The sequence below is a fragment of the Salmo salar genome, chromosome 26 (assembly GCF_965601325.2).
Source record: "Salmo salar chromosome 26, fSalSal1, whole genome shotgun sequence".
Taxonomy (NCBI): Eukaryota; Metazoa; Chordata; class Actinopteri; order Salmoniformes; family Salmonidae; genus Salmo; species Salmo salar.
The window spans coordinates 48807501-48825000 of record NC_138316.1 but is presented as its reverse complement, the minus strand read 5'-3'; the positions used below and the strand labels follow the sequence as shown (position 1 = coordinate 48825000).

The 17500-nt window shown below is 43.8% G+C and overlaps 1 protein-coding gene across 1 annotated transcript in view; it reads right to left on the bottom strand.

The window, feature by feature from the left end:
- LOC145864303 (otogelin-like) overlaps positions 1-17500 on the bottom strand; it is a 194394-nt gene that overhangs the window by 22209 nt on the left and 154685 nt on the right. The window contains exons 12-14 of the mRNA XM_082969904.1: positions 17062-17186; positions 16635-16847; positions 6129-6312 (exon numbers count right to left, since the gene is read on the bottom strand). Of these exons, the coding sequence (XP_082826030.1) occupies positions 6129-6312; positions 16635-16847; positions 17062-17186 (522 nt within the window). The remainder of the gene's footprint in view (positions 1-6128; positions 6313-16634; positions 16848-17061; positions 17187-17500) is intronic.

Sequence of the window (17500 nt, the reverse complement as noted above, 5' to 3'; positions counted from 1 at the left end):
ATTACTCAGAGACATGCTGCACTACACTACCATTACACAGAGACATGCTGCCCTACACTACCATTACACAGAGACATGCTGCCCTACACTACCATTACTCAGAGACATGCTGCCCTACCCTACCATTACTCAGAGACATGCTGCCCTACACTACGTTTACACAGAGACCTACTGCCCTACACTACCATTACTCAGAGACCTACTGCCCTACACTACCATTACTCAGAGACATGCTGCCCTACACTACCATTACACAGAGACATGCTGCCCTACAATACCATTACTCAGAGACATGCTGCCTTACACTACCATTACTCAGAGACATGCTGCCCTACACTACCATTACACAGAGACCTACTGCCCTACACTACCATTACTCAGAGACCTGCTGCCCTACACTACCATTACTCAGAGACATGCTGCCCTACACTACCATTACTCAGAGACATGCTGCCCTACACTACCATTACACAGAGACATGCTGCCCTACACTACCATTACTCAGAGACATGCTGCCCTACACTACCATTACTCAGAGACCTGCTGCCCTACACTACCATTACTCAGAGACATGCTGCCCTACACTACCATTACTCAGAGACATGCTGCCCTACACTACCACTACTCAGAGACATGCTGCCCTACACTACCATTACTCAGAGACATGCTGCCCTACACTACCATTACTCAGAGACATGCTGCCCTACACTACCATTACTCAGAGACCTACTGCCCTACACTACCATTACTCAGAGACCTGCTGTCCTACACTACCATTACTCAGAGACATGCTGCCCTACACTACCATTACTCAGAGACCTACTGCCCTACACTACCATTACTCAGAGACCTACTGCCCTACACTACCATTACTCAGAGACATGCTGCCCTACACTACCATTACTCAGAGACCTGCTGCCCTACACTACTATTACTCAGAGACATGCTGCCCTACACTACCATTACTCAGAGACCTACTGCCCTACACTACCATTACTCAGAGACCTACTGCCCTACACTACCATTACTCAGAGACATGCTGCCCTACACTACCATTACTCAGAGACATGCTGCCCTACCCTACCATTACTCAGAGACATGCTGCCCTACACTACCATTACACAGAGACCTACTGCCCTACACTACCATTACTCAGAGACCTACTGCCCTACACTACCATTACTCAGAGACATGCTGCCCTACACTACCACTACTCAGAGACATGCTGCCCTACACTACCATTACTCAGAGACATGCTGCCCTACACTACCATTACACAGAGACCTACTGCCCTACACTACCATTACTCAGAGACCTGCTGCCCTACACTACCATTACTCAGAGACATGCTGCCCTACACTACCATTACTCAGAGACATGCTGCCCTACACTACCATTACACAGAGACATGCTGCCCTACACTACCATTACTCAGAGACATGCTGCCCTACACTACCATTACTCAGAGACCTGCTGCCCTACACTACCATTACTCAGAGACATGCTGCCCTACACTACCATTACTCAGAGACATGCTGCCCTACACTACCACTACTCAGAGACATGCTGCCCTACACTACCATTACTCAGAGACATGCTGCCCTACACTACCATTACTCAGAGACATGCTGCCCTACACTACCATTACTCAGAGACCTACTGCCCTACACTACCATTACTCAGAGACCTGCTGTCCTACACTACCATTACACAGAGACATGCTGCCCTACACTACCATTACTCAGAGACCTACTGCCCTACACTACCATTACTCAGAGACCTACTGCCCTACACTACCATTACTCAGAGACATGCTGCCCTACACTACCATTACTCAGAGACCTGCTGCCCTACACTACCATTACTCAGAGACATGCTGCCCTGCACTACCATTACTCAGAGACCTACTGCCCTACACTACCATTACTCAGAGACCTACTGCCCTACACTACCATTACTCAGAGACATGCTGCCCTACACTACCATTACTCAGAGACATGCTGCCCTACACTACCATTACACAGACACCTACTGCCCTACACTACCATTACTCAGAGACATGCTGCCCTACACTACCATTACTCAGAGACATGCTGCCCTACCCTACCATTACTCAGAGACATGCTGCCCTACACTACCATTACACAGAGACCTACTGCCCTACACTACCATTACTCAGAGACCTACTGCCCTACACTACCATTACTCAGAGACATGCTGCCCTACACTACCATTACACAGAGACATGCTGCCCTACACTACCATTACTCAGAGACATGCTGCCCTACACTACCATTACTCAGAGACATGCTGCCCTACACTACCATTACACAGAGACCTACTGCCCTACACTATCATTACTCAGAGACCTGCTGCCCTACACTACCATTACTCAGAGACATGCTGCCCTACACTACCATTACTCAGAGACATGCTGCCCTACACTACCATTACTCAGAGACATGCTGCCCTACACTACCATTACTCAGAGACATGCTGCCCTACACTACCATTACACAGAGACATGCTGCCCTACACTACCATTACACAGAGACATGCTGCCCTACACTACCATTACTCAGAGACATGCTGCCCTACACTACCATTGCACAGAGACCTACTGCCCTACACTACCATTACTCAGAGACATGCTGCCCTACACTACCATTACACAGAGACATGCTGCCCTACACTACCATTACTCAGAGACATGCTGCCCTACACTACCATTACTCAGACACCTGCTGCCCTACACTACCATTACTCAGAGACATGCTGCCCTACACTACCATTACTCAGAGACATGCTGCCCTACACTACCATTACTCAGAGACATGCTGCCTACACTACCATTACACAGAGACATGCTGCCCTACACTACCATTACTCAGAGACCTGCTGCCCTACAATACCATTACTCAGAGACCTACTACCCTACACTACCATTACTCAGAGACCTACTACCCTACACTACCATTACTCAGAGACATGCTGGCCTACACTACCATTACTCAGAGACATGCTGCCCTACACTACCATTACTCAGAGACATGCTGCCCTACACTACCATTACTCAGAGACCTACTGCCCTACACTACCATTACTCAGAGACCTACTGCCCTACACTACCATTACACAGAGACATGCTGCCCTACACTACCATTACTCAGAGACATGCTGCCCTACACTACCATTACTCAGAGACATGCTGCCCTACACTACCATTACACAGAGACCTGCTGCCCTACACTACCATTACTCAGAGACATGCTGCCCTACACTACCATTACTCAGAGACACGCTGCCCTACACTACCATTACACAGAGACCTACTGCCCTACACTACCATTACACAGAGACCTACTGCCCTACACTACCATTACACGGAGACCTACTGCCCTACACTACCATTACTCAGAGACATGCTGCCCTACACTACCATTACTCAGAGACATGCTGCCCTACACTACCATTACTCAGAGACATGCTGCCTACACTACCATTACACAGAGACATGCTGCCCTACACTACCATTACTCAGAGACCTGCTGCCCTACAATACCATTACTCAGAGACCTACTACCCTACACTACCATTACTCAGAGACCTACTACCCTACACTACCATTACTCAGAGACATGCTGCCCTACACTACCATTACTCAGAGACATGCTGCCCTACACTACCATTACTCAGAGACCTACTGCCCTACACTACCATTACTCAGAGACCTACTGCCCTACACTACCATTACACAGAGACATGCTGCCCTACACTACCATTACTCAGAGACATGCTGCCCTACACTACCATTACTCAGAGACATGCTGCCCTACACTACCATTACACAGAGACCTGCTGCCCTACACTACCATTACTCAGAGACATGCTGCCCTACACTACCATTACTCAGAGACACGCTGCCCTACACTACCATTACACAGAGACCTACTGCCCTACACTACCATTACACAGAGACCTACTGCCCTACACTACCATTACACGGAGACCTACTGCCCTACACTACCATTACTCAGAGACATGCTGCCCTACACTACCATTACTCAGAGACATGCTGCCCTACACTACCATTACTCAGAGACATGCTGCCTACACTACCATTACACAGAGACATGCTGCCCTACACTACCATTACTCAGAGACCTGCTGCCCTACAATACCATTACTCAGAGACCTACTACCCTACACTACCATTACTCAGAGACCTACTACCCTACACTACCATTACTCAGAGACATGCTGCCCTACACTACCATTACTCAGAGACATGCTGCCCTACACTACCATTACTCAGAGACCTACTGCCCTACACTACCATTACTCAGAGACCTACTGCCCTACACTACCATTACACAGAGACATGCTGCCCTACACTACCATTACTCAGAGACATGCTGCCCTACACTACCATTACTCAGAGACATGCTGCCCTACACTACCATTACACAGAGACCTGCTGCCCTACACTACCATTACTCAGAGACATGCTGCCCTACACTACCATTACTCAGAGACACGCTGCCCTACACTACCATTACACAGAGACCTACTGCCCTACACTACCATTACACAGAGACCTACTGCCCTACACTACCATTACACGGAGACCTACTGCCCTACACTACCATTACTCAGAGACATGCTGCCCTACACTACCATTACTCAGAGACATGCTGCCCTACACTACCATTACTCAGAGACATGCTGCCCTACACTACCATTAGACATTTCCGTTAAGACTTAGCTAGCTGACGGAGCTGCTGACCTTAGACAGACAGACAAACAGAGTCACAGAGACACAGTCACAGATCGCTGACCCCTGAACATGTGGTCATTGGGTTCACCAGGCCACACACACACTGAATCTCCAGTTTCTGCAGTACTTTTCCATCCAGGGTGTGTGAATCTCTAAGGTTGACCCAATAAAGTGGAAGCTCCATCACTACGCTGCTTGTAGTTCTCCAGACACTTTACATCAACACACAGTGAAGGGTTAGAGGCAAAATGGAGGTGTCGGGAGTGAATGGGGTCTGACTGGTAGAGTAACATTGATACACAGTGAATGGGGTCTGACTGGTAGAGTAACACTGATACACAGTGAATGGGGTCTGACTGCTAGAGGGAACATTGATACACAGTGAATGGGGTCTGACTGCTAGAGTAACACTGATACACAGTGAATGGGGTCTGACTGGTAGAGTAACACTGATACACAGTGAATGGGGTCTGACTGGTAGAGGAAACATTGATACACAGTGAATGGGGTCTGACTGGTAGAGGGAACATTGATACACAGTGAATGGGGTCTGATTGGTAAAGTAACACTGATACACAGTGAATGGGGTCTGACTGGTAGAGTAACACTGATACACAGTGAATGGGGTCTGACTGGTAGAGGGAACACTGATACACAGTGAATGGGGTCTGACTGGTAGAGGAAACATTGATACACAGTGAATGGGGTCTGACTGGTAGAGTAACACTGATACACAGTGAATGGGGTCTGACTGGTAGAGGGAACACTGATACACAGTGAATGGGGTTTGACTGGTAGAGGAAACACTGATACACAGTGAATGGGGTCTGACTGGTAGAGTAACACTGACACACAGTGAATGAGGTCTGACTGGTAGAGTAACACTGATACACAGTGAATGGGGTCTGATTGGTAGAGTAACACTGATACACAGTGAATGGGGTCTGACTGGTAGAGTTACACTGATACACAGTGAATGGGGTCTGACTGCTAGAGTAACACTGATACACAGTGAATGGGGTCTGACTGGTAGAGTAACACTGATACACAGTGAATGGGGTCTGACTGCTAGAGTAACACTGATACACAGTGAATGGGGTCTGACTGCTAGAGTAACACTGATACACAGTGAATGGGGTCTGACTGGTAGAGGGAACACTGATACACAGTGAATGGGGTCTGACTGATAGAGTAACACTGATACACAGTGAATGGGGTCTGACTGCTAGAGTAACACTGATACACAGTGAATGGGGTCTGACTGCTAGGGGGAACGTTGATACACAGTGTGATACACAGTGAATCCTAGTGGGTACAGGAAGTAAGAGGTGTTTAAAGTACTAGTACTCACCCAGTGGGACAGACACAGCCAGGTACGCACGGTTCATGAGCTGAACAGGTGAGGTTGAGCAGGTGGGATTCACATGTGTGTTCACAGCCCAGTCCTCTACCCAGGCTGATCCCATCTCTAGCCTGCAGCCCCTCCAGCCCCTCAGTACAGTCCAGGTACATCTGACCCAGCGGACACTGTTGGTCTGGAACAAGAGATGGTACAGGTAGAAGGTATATGTCATTGAGAGGACTTTAGAGACTATAGCATGGTTCAATATCATTCTCCTAAAGGTAACTTACCACTGGCAGGACTTTGGGAAACTAGCCAATATCATTCTCCTAAAGGTAACTTACCACTGGCAGGACTTTGGGAAACTAGTCAATATCATTCTTCTAAAGGTAACTTACCACTGGTAGGACTTTGGGAAAACTAGTCAATATCATTCTCCTAAAGGTAACTTACCACTGGCAGGACTTTGGGAAACTAGTCAATATCATTCTCCTAAAGGTAACTTACCACTGGCAGGACTTTGGGAAACTAGCCAATATCATTCTCCTAAAGGTAACTTACCACTGGCAGGACTTTGGGAAACTAGCCAATATCATTCTCCTAAAGGTAACTTACCACTGGCAGGACTTTGGGAAACTAGCCAATATCATTCTCCTAAAGGTAACTTACCACTGGCAGGACTTTGGGAAACTAGCTTTCCATCTTGGCAAACCCTAAAGCAAGAGAGAGCGGTGTAAGAGTTGTAAAATGGAAATAAGTTAACTTAACATCGTTAACTCAACACAACAATAACATTGTTAACTCAACACAACAATAACATCGTTAACCAATAACATCGTTAACTCAACACAACAATAACATCGTTAACTCAACACAACAATAACATTGTTAACTCAACACAACAACAACATCGTTAACTCAACACAACAATGACATCGTTAACTCAACACAACAATAACATCGTTAACTCAACACAACAATAACATCGTTAACTCAACACAACAACGACATTGTTAACTCAACACAACAATGACATCGTTAACTCAACACAACAATAACATGGTTAACTCAACACAACAATAACATCGTCAACTCAACACAACAATAACATCGTTAACTCAACACAACAATAACATCGTTTACTCAACACAACAATAACATCGTTAACTCAACACAACAATAACATCGTTTACTCAACACAACAATAACATCGTTAACTCAACACAACAATGACATCGTTAACTCAACACAACAATGACATCGTTAACTCAACAAAATAATGTGAATACTGGTCACATCCCAAATGGCACCCTATTTCCTATATATATTGCACTACTTTTTATATATCCCTATGGTCCCTATATATATCCCTATGATCCCTATATATCCCTATGGGCCCTATGTTTTAGAGTTCCAGAGAGTATCAAAGAGAGGGAGTTTCAAAGAGAGTATCAGTGAGAGTATAAGAGAGAGTATCAAGGAGAGTATCAGAGAGAGTATCAAAGAGAGTATCAGAGTATCAAAGAGAGTATCAGAGAGTGTATCAGAGAGAGTATCAAAGAGAGTATCAAGGAGAGTATCAGAGAGTGTATCAGAGAGAGTATCAGAGTATCAAAGAGAGTATCAAGGAGAGTATCAGAGTATCAAAGAGAGTATCAAAGACAGTATCAGAGTATCAAAGAAAGTATCAGAGTATCAAAGAGAGTATCAAGGAGAGTATCAGATTATCAGAGAGAGTATCAGAGAGAGTATCAGAGAGAGTACCAGAGAGAGTACCCAAGAGTGTATCAGAGTATCAAAGAGAGTATCAAGGAGAGTATCAGAGTATCAGAGAGAGTATAAGAGAGGGTATCAGAGATAGTATCAGAGTATCAAAGAGAGTATCAGAGAGAGTATCAGAGTATCAGAAAGAGTATCAGAGTATCAAAGAGAGTATCAGAGAGAGTATCAGAGAGAGTTTCAAAGAGAGTATCAGAGAGAGTATCAGAGAGAGTTTCAAAGAGAGTATCAGAGAGAGTATCAGGGAGAGTATCGGAGAGAGTATCAGAGAGTGTATCAGAGAATCAAAGAGAGTATCAGAGAGAGTATCAGAGTATCAAAGAGAGTATCAGAGAGAGTATCAGAGTATCAGAGAGACTATCAGAGAGTTTCAGAGTATCAGAGAGAGTATCAGAGAGAGTATCAGAGTATCAGAAAGAGTATCAGCGTATCAAAGAGAGTATCAGAGTATCAGAGAGAGTACCGGAGTATCAGAGCGTTTCAGAGTATCAGAGAGAGTATCAGAGAGAGTATCAGAGTATCAGAGAGAGTTTCGCTGACAGTATCAGAGAGAGAATCAGAGTATCAGAGAATCACAGAGAGTATCAGAGTATCAGAGAGAGTTTCAGAGAGAGTATCAGAGTATCAGAAAGAGTATCAGCGTATCAAAGAGAGTATCAGAGTATCAGAGAGAGTACCGGAGTATCAGAGCGTTTCAGAGTATCAGAGAGAGTATCAGAGAGAGTATCAGAGTATCAGAGTATCAGAGAGAGTTTCGCTGAGAGTATCAGAGAGAGAATCAGAGTATCAGAGAATCACAGAGAGTATCAGAGTATCAGAGAGAGTTTCAGAGAGAGTATCAGAGTATCAGCGAGAGTATCAGAGAAAGTATCAGAGAATCAGAGAGAGTATCAGCGTATCAGAGAGAGTTTCAGAGAGAGTATCAGAGTATCAAAGAGAGTATCAGAGAAAGTATCAGAGTATCTGAGAGAGTATCAGAGTATCAGAGTATCAGAGAGTTTCAGAGAGAGTATCAGAGAGAGTATCAGAATATCAGAGAGTTTCAGAGTATCAGAGAGAGTATCAGAGAAAGTGTCAGAGTATCAGAGAGATGATCAGAGTATGAGAGAGAGTGTCGGAGTGAGTATCAGAGTATCAGAGAGATTATCAGAGTATCAGAGTGAGTGTCAGAGTGAGTATCAGAGTATCAGAGAGTTTTTATTAGTATTACAGAGAGTATCAGAGAGAGTATCAGAGAGAGTATCAGAGAAAGTATCAGAGTATCAGAGAGAGTATCAGAGTATCAGAGAGAGTATCAGAGTATCAGAGAGAGTATCAGAGAGAGTAACAGAGTATCAGAGAGTTTCAGAGTATAAGACAGAGTATCAGAGAGAGTATCAGAGAGAGTATCAGAGTATCAGAGAAAGTGTCAGAGTATCAGAGAGAGAATCAGAGTATCAGAGAGAGTATCAGAGATAGTATCAGAGTATCAGAGAGAGTATCAGAGTATCAGAGAGAGTGTCAGAGAGAGTATCAGAAAGAGTGTCAGAGAGAGTATCAGAGTATCATAGAGAGTTTCAGAGTATCAGAGAGCATATCAGAGTATCAGAGAGAGTATCAGAGTATCAGAGAGAGTTTCAGAGTATCAGAGAGAGTATCAGAGAGAGTATCAGAAAGAGTGTCAGAGAGAGTATCAGAGTATCAGAGAGAGTATCCGAGTATCAGTGAGAGTATCAGAGAGAGTGTCAGAGAGATTATCAGAGTATCAGAGAGAGTATCAGAGTATCAGAGTTTCAGAGTATCAGAGAGAGTATCAGAGAGAGTATCAGAGTATCCGAAAGAGTATCAGCGTATCAAAGAGAGTATCAGAGTATCAGAGAGAGTACCGGAGTATCAGAGCGTTTCAGAGTATCAGAGAGAGTATCAGAGAGAGTATCAGAGTATCAGAGTATCAGAGAGAGTTTCGCTGAGAGTATCAGAGAGAGAATCAGAGTATCAGAGAATCACAGAGAGTATCAGAGAGAGTATCAGCGAGAGTATCAGAGAAAGTATCACAGAATCAGAGAGAGTATCAGAGTATCAGAGAGAGTTTCAGAGAGAGTATCTGAGTACCAAAGAGAGTATCAGAGAAAGTATCAGAGTATCTGAGAGAGTATCAGAGTATCAGAGAGTTTCAGAGAGAGTATCAGAGAGAGTATCAGAGAGAGTATCAGAATATCAGAGAGTTTCAGAGTATCAGAGAGAGTATCAGAGAAAGTGGCAGAGTATCAGAGAGATTATCAGAGTATCAGAGAGAGTGTCGGAGTGAGTATCAGAGTATCAGAGAGATTATCAGAGTATCAGAGTATCAGAGAGAGTATCAGAGTATCAGAGAGAGTGTCAGAGTGAGTATCAGAGTGTCAGAGAGTTTTTATTAGTATTACAGAGAGTATCAGAGAGAGTATCAGAGAGAGTATCAGAGAAAGTATCAGAGTATCAGAGAGAGTATCAGAGTATCAGAGAGAGTATCAGAGTATCAGAGAGAGTATCAGAGAGAGTAACAGAGTATCAGAGAGTTTCAGAGTATAAGACAGAGTATCAGAGAGAGTATCAAAGAGAGTATCAGAGTATCAGAGAGCATTTCAGAGAGAGTATCAGAGAGAGTATCAGAGAGAGTAACAGAGTATCAGAGAGTTTCAGAGTATAAGACAGAGTATCAGAGAGAGTATCAGAGAGAGTATCAGAGTATCAGAGAAAGTGTCAGAGTATCAGAGAGAGAATCAGAGTATCAGAGAGAGTATCAGAGATAGTATCAGAGTATCAGAGAGAGTATCAGAGTATCAGAGAGAGTATCAGAAAGAGTGTCAGAGAGAGTATCAGAGTGTCATAGAGAGTTTCAGAGTATCAGAGAGCATATCAGAGTATCAGAGAGAGTATCAGAGTATCAGAGAGAGTTTCAGAGTATCAGAGAGAGTATCAGAGAGAGTATCAGAAAGAGTGTCAGAGAGAGTATCAGAGTATCAGAGAGAGTATCCGAGTATCAGAGTATCAGTATCCGAGTATCAGAGTATCAGAGAGAGTTTCAGAGTATCAGAGAGAGTATCAGAGAGAGTATCAGAAAGAATGTCAGAGAGAGTATCAGAGTATCAGAGAGAGTAGCAGAGAGAGTATCAGAGTATCAGAGAGATTATCAGAGTATCAGATAGAGTATCAGAGAGACTATCAGAGTATCAGATAGAGTAGCAGAGAGAGTATCAGAGAGAGTATCAGAGTATCAGAGAGAGTATCAGAGTATCAGAGAGACTATCAGAGTATCAGATAGAGTATCAGAGAGAGTGTCAGAGTATCAGAGAGAGTATCAGAGAGAGTATCAGAAAAAGTGTCAGAGAGAGTGTCAGAGTATCAGAGAGAGTGTCAGAGAGAGTATCAGAAAAAGTGTCAGAGAGAGTATCAGAGAGAGTATCAGAGTATCAGAGTATCAGAGAGAGTATCAGAGTATCAGAGAGAGTATCAGAGTATCAGAGAGAGTATCAGAGTATCAGAGAGAGTATCAGAGAGAGTATCAGAGAGAGTATCAGAGTATCAGAGTATCAGAGTATCAGAGAGAGTATCAGAGAGAGTATCAGAGAGAGTGTCAGAGTATCAGAGTATCAGAATATCAGAGAGAGTATCAGAGAGACTATCAGAGTATCAGATAGAGTATCAGAGAGAGTATCAGAGAGAGTATCAGAAAAAGTGTCAGAGAGAGTATCAGAGAGAGTATCAGAGTATCAGAGAGATTATCAGAGTATCAGAGTATCAGAGAGAGTATCAGAGTATCAGAGAGAGTGTCAGAGTGAGTATCAGAGTGTCAGAGAGTTTTTATTAGTATTACAGAGAGTATCAGAGAGAGTATCAGAGAGAGTATCAGAGAAAGTATCAGAGTATCAGAGAGAGTATCAGAGTATCAGAGAGAGTATCAGAGTATCAGAGAGAGTATCAGAGAGAGTAACAGAGTATCAGAGAGTTTCAGAGTATAAGACAGAGTATCAGAGAGAGTATCAAAGAGAGTATCAGAGTATCAGAGAGCATTTCAGAGAGAGTATCAGAGAGAGTATCAGAGAGAGTAACAGAGTATCAGAGAGTTTCAGAGTATAAGACAGAGTATCAGAGAGAGTATCAGAGAGAGTATCAGAGTATCAGAGAAAGTGTCAGAGTATCAGAGAGAGAATCAGAGTATCAGAGAGAGTATCAGAGATAGTATCAGAGTATCAGAGAGAGTATCAGAGTATCAGAGAGAGTATCAGAAAGAGTGTCAGAGAGAGTATCAGAGTGTCATAGAGAGTTTCAGAGTATCAGAGAGCATATCAGAGTATCAGAGAGAGTATCAGAGTATCAGAGAGAGTTTCAGAGTATCAGAGAGAGTATCAGAGAGAGTATCAGAAAGAGTGTCAGAGAGAGTATCAGAGTATCAGAGAGAGTATCCGAGTATCAGAGTATCAGTATCCGAGTATCAGAGTATCAGAGAGAGTTTCAGTGTATCAGAGAGAGTATCAGAGAGAGTATCAGAAAGAGTGTCAGAGAGAGTATCAGAGTATCAGAGAGAGTAGCAGAGAGAGTATCAGAGTATCAGAGAGATTATCAGAGTATCAGATAGAGTATCAGAGAGACTATCAGAGTATCAGATAGAGTAGCAGAGAGAGTATCAGAGAGAGTATCAGAGTATCAGAGAGAGTATCAGAGTATCAGAGAGACTATCAGAGTATCAGATAGAGTATCAGAGAGAGTGTCAGAGTATCAGAGAGAGTATCAGAGAGAGTATCAGAAAAAGTGTCAGAGAGAGTGTCAGAGTATCAGAGAGTGTCAGAGAGAGTATCAGAAAAAGTGTCAGAGAGAGTATCAGAGAGAGTATCAGAGTATCAGAGTATCAGAGAGAGTATCAGAGTATCAGAGAGAGTATCAGAGTATCAGAGAGAGTATCAGAGTATCAGAGAGAGTATCAGAGAGAGTATCAGAGAGAGTATCAGAGTATCAGAGTATCAGAGAGAGTATCAGAGAGAGTATCAGAGAGAGTGTCAGAGTATCAGAGTATCAGAATATCAGAGAGAGTATCAGAGAGACTATCAGAGTATCAGATAGAGTATCAGAGAGAGTATCAGAGAGAGTATCAGAAAAAGTGTCAGAGAGAGTGTCAGAGTATCAGAGAGAGTGTCAGAGAGAGTATCAGAAAAAGTGTCAGAGAGAGTATCAGAGAGAGTATCAGAGTATCAGAGTATCAGAGAGAGTATCAGAGTATCAGAGAGAGTATCAGAGTATCAGAGAGAGTATCAGAGAGAGTATCAGAGAGAGTATCAGAGTATCAGAGTATCAGAGTATCAGAGAGAGTATCAGAGAGAGTATCAGAGAGAGTGTCAGAGTATCAGAGTATCAGAGTATCAGAGAGAGTATCAGAGTATCAGAGAGAGTATCAGAGAGAGTATCAGAGAGAGTATCAGAGTATCAGAGTATCAGAGTATCAGAGAGAGTATCAGAGAGAGTATCAGAGAGAGTATCAGAGAGAGTGTCAGAGTATCAGAGTATCAGAATATCAGAGAGAGTATCAGAGAGACTATCAGAGTATCAGATAGAGTATCAGAGAGAGTATCAGAGAGAGTATCAGAAAAAGTGTCAGAGAGAGTGTCAGAGTATCAGAGAGAGTGTCAGAGAGAGTATCAGAAAAAGTGTCAGAGAGAGTATCAGAGTATCAGAGTATCAGAGAGAGTATCAGAGTATCAGAGAGAGTATCAGAGTATCAGAGAGAGTATCAGAGAGAGTATCAGAGAGAGTATCAGAGTATCAGAGTATCAGAGTATCAGAGAGAGTATCAGAGAGAGTATCAGAGAGAGTGTCAGAGTATCAGAGTATCAGAGTATCAGAGAGAGTATCAGAGAGAGTATCAGAGAGAGTATCAGAGTATCAGAGTATCAGAGTATCAGAGAGAGTATCAGAGAGAGTATCAGAGAGAGTATCAGAGTATCAGAGAGAATCAGAGAGAGTATCAGAGTATCAGAGAGAGTATCAGAGAGAGTATCAGAGTATCAGAGAATCAGAGTATCAGAGAGAGAATCAGAATATCAGAGAGAGTATCAGAGTATCAGAGAGAGAATCAGAATATCAGAGAGAGTATCTTATGTTGAACATCTTGTTTATTAGTTTGTTAAAGAGAGATGAAGAGGAGTGTCTTACTGTACACCTGCTGATGTCATGATCACATCGCCTGGAGCATAGTCCGCCCCCAGGAAACTACAGGGACAGGAGCTCCTGTTGGGATCACACACACACACACACACACACACACACACACACACACACACACACACACACACACACACCCACACACACACACACACACCACACACACACACACACACCACACACACGTCATGATCACATCGCCTGGAGCATAGTCCGCCCCCAGGAAACTACAGGGACAGGAGCTCCTGTTGGGATCACACACACACACACACACACACACACACACACACACACACACACACACACACACACACACACACACACACACACACACACACACCCACACACACACACACACACGTCATGATCACATCGCCTGGAGCGTAGTCCGCCCCCAGGAAACTACAGGGACAGGAGCTCCTGTTGGGATCACACACACACACACACACACACACACACACCCACACACACACACACACACACCAAACATACAAACATACACACACATGCTACGTACATAGAGAAACATGCACGCATACACAGATATACACACACACACACACAGAAAATGCACAAACACGAACCAACAAACATGTGAGAACACAGAAACACACCAGAAGGCAGTTGTAACATAGAACTGTTTTGTGCGGACAAGCTGTCAAGCTGAGCCTTTTATATAGACTCATCTAAATTGAACTCATTCTAAGGGAAATAAATACAGCTTTTTTTGTTGTTGATTGGAGATACATTGAAGATCTTATCAAAATTGCATCACCTGTATAATCTGAGTTGAATCATTTATATCCCAAATCTCTCCCTTTACCTAAAATGTCTGCAGAATCAATTGAGTGGTGCAGTTAAACCTTGTCTAGCAGAGGCTAAGAGCCTTTGTAACATATAGGCCATGGCAACACATCAGCCTCTGTATTACACATTCTTTCTCACTGGCTATCAGATATCTATGTTGTCCACAGCTTGAGTGGGAATGAATAGGGGGGTTTCACCGCAAATTACTTGATGTAACTCTATCGCCAGGTAAGTAACAGCACAGCGCTAACTGTAGGATGTTAAAAACCTGGGGACATTAAAGTTGAATTAAGCCTCATGTCTTACTGAGGTAAGAGTGTTTTTGAAATGAAAAGAGAGCACAACTGCCCAGGTCTGCAGGGTCTCTGTGATGTCGATGGGAGAGATGGAAGAGAGGACAAGACCTTGAGCTGCAATACAAAATACCACTTTGTGGAGGATTAGGTTTGGTTCTGCTACAAGCTCAAGTTCACTTCATTTCCAAGATAACATGTCATTTTTAGAACTCTTAAAGCAGCCTTGGGGCCATGGAATCAGAAGGATAACACCGATTCATGTGTAAATAAAGTGCTAGGTTACAACACTGTTGGACTTTCCTTTAGTCCCAATGATGATAATGGACTGAGTGTCACTTCTCTTTGTTCTAAACTAAATATACACTCTGAATTGTAAATGAAAAGTGTGCCACTCGGCCCCGCCCCCAAGCGCCAGTCTTACCTGGGCACACAGGTGTGTGTGTGTGTGCTGTAGAAGGTGCCGTGTGGACACACACAGCCCTCCTCACACTCCTCTCCACAGTGCTGCTGCGTGGACAGGGAGGAGCAACGCCGTTGGCACGACGACACACAGGTTCCGTACTCCATGGTATCTGGGCATGTCACCTCTACAGGGGAAGGATATATACTGTCAGTCAATAATGTCACCTCTACCTGGGAAGGATATATACTGTCAGTCAATAATGTTACCTCTACAGGGGAAGGATATATACTGTCAGTCAATAATGTTACCTCTACAGGGGAAGGATATATACTGTCAGTCAATAATGTCACCTCTACAGGGGAAGGATATATACTGTCAGTCAATAATGTCACCTCTACAGGGGAAGGATATATACTGTCAGTCAATAATGTTACCTCTACAGGGGAAGGATATATACTGTCAGTCAATAATGTCACCTCTACAGGGGAAGGATATATACTGTCAGTCAATAATGTCACCTCTACAGGGGAAGGATATATACTGTCAGTTAATAATGTCACCTCTACAGGGGAAGGATATATACTGTCAGTCAATAATGTCACCTCTACAGGGGAAGGATATATACTGTCAGTCAATAATGTCACCTCTACAGGGGAAGGATATATACTGTCAGTCAATAATGTCACCTCTACAGGGGAAGGATATATACTGTCAGTTAATAAGCTCTTACTTATCATTCAATTACCTATTTAGTCAAAGAAATGGTGTACTTTGAACAGATCTACAACTGTAAACGTTTAATACTTAAAGTACAATACTTAAAGTCATGAATCCCTAACACAGTCTGAACAATACTGTCCATACATACACTACTTAAAGTCATGAATCCCTAACACAGTCTGAACAATACTGTCCATACATACACTACTTAAAGTCATGAATCCCTAACACAGTCTGAACAATACTGTCCATACATACAATACTTAAAGTCCCCCTAAAGCATGTAACCAACAACCAGCAGCCTGAAACTAAAATCCAGGGCCAGATCACAGTACTCACCACAGTCAGGTACGCTGGCTCTGAACTCCGTGATGATGGAGTATTTCCTGCACTGTCTAGCATAGTGGGCCAGGGAAGAGCAGAGGCAGGGCTGGCCACACTTACAGGTGTCTGCTTTACACTGTTGGTGAAAGGGCACCGGACTCAGGTACTCATGACACGCTGAGAACAACTCCTGGTTCAGGATGTCACACATCTCAGAGGCGTAGGATGCTATGGTGTGGAGGGGCAGGGGAGGGGAGGGAGGGAGGGAGGGAGGGGAGGGAGGGGAGGGAGGGAGGGGAGGGAAAGAGAGCATCTCTGTTTATGTTTGAGTTGTGTTGCAGTGAGGGTTGTAAAACACATATGGAAAATATTGATTGAAAGGCATGACATGTTTCTATTTGATAATGACGAAGGAGGACTTATGGTTTAGAAGGACATGTACCTGCTTGCTGATGCGTGTCACATGGGTCAAGCTGGGGAACACTCTGGCTGGGGACACAGGCAGAGGATACCCTCCAGGCGTTGCCAAACAGGTGAGGGGTGCTCTCTATCATACCAGACGGAGACCTGGGGGAGGACAGGGGAGGAGGGGTATGTTACAACATCAGAGATGGACTACCTTAGTGTTTCAGAAGGAACCCAGACCTGGGGGAGGACAGGGGAGGAGGGGTATGTTATAACATCAGAGATGGACTACCTTAGTGTTTCAGAAGGAACCCATAACACATTCTTGCATGCACACTACCCGGTTTGGTTCTGGTGGCAGAGGATTTCAGATCTGGACTGCAGAGGAGGAAGGGTTTACTCATTCACAACACAATAGTTCTGTGATTCAGCTATACTGATACATGTTGTTGTGATCCAAAACATCCACCATTTAA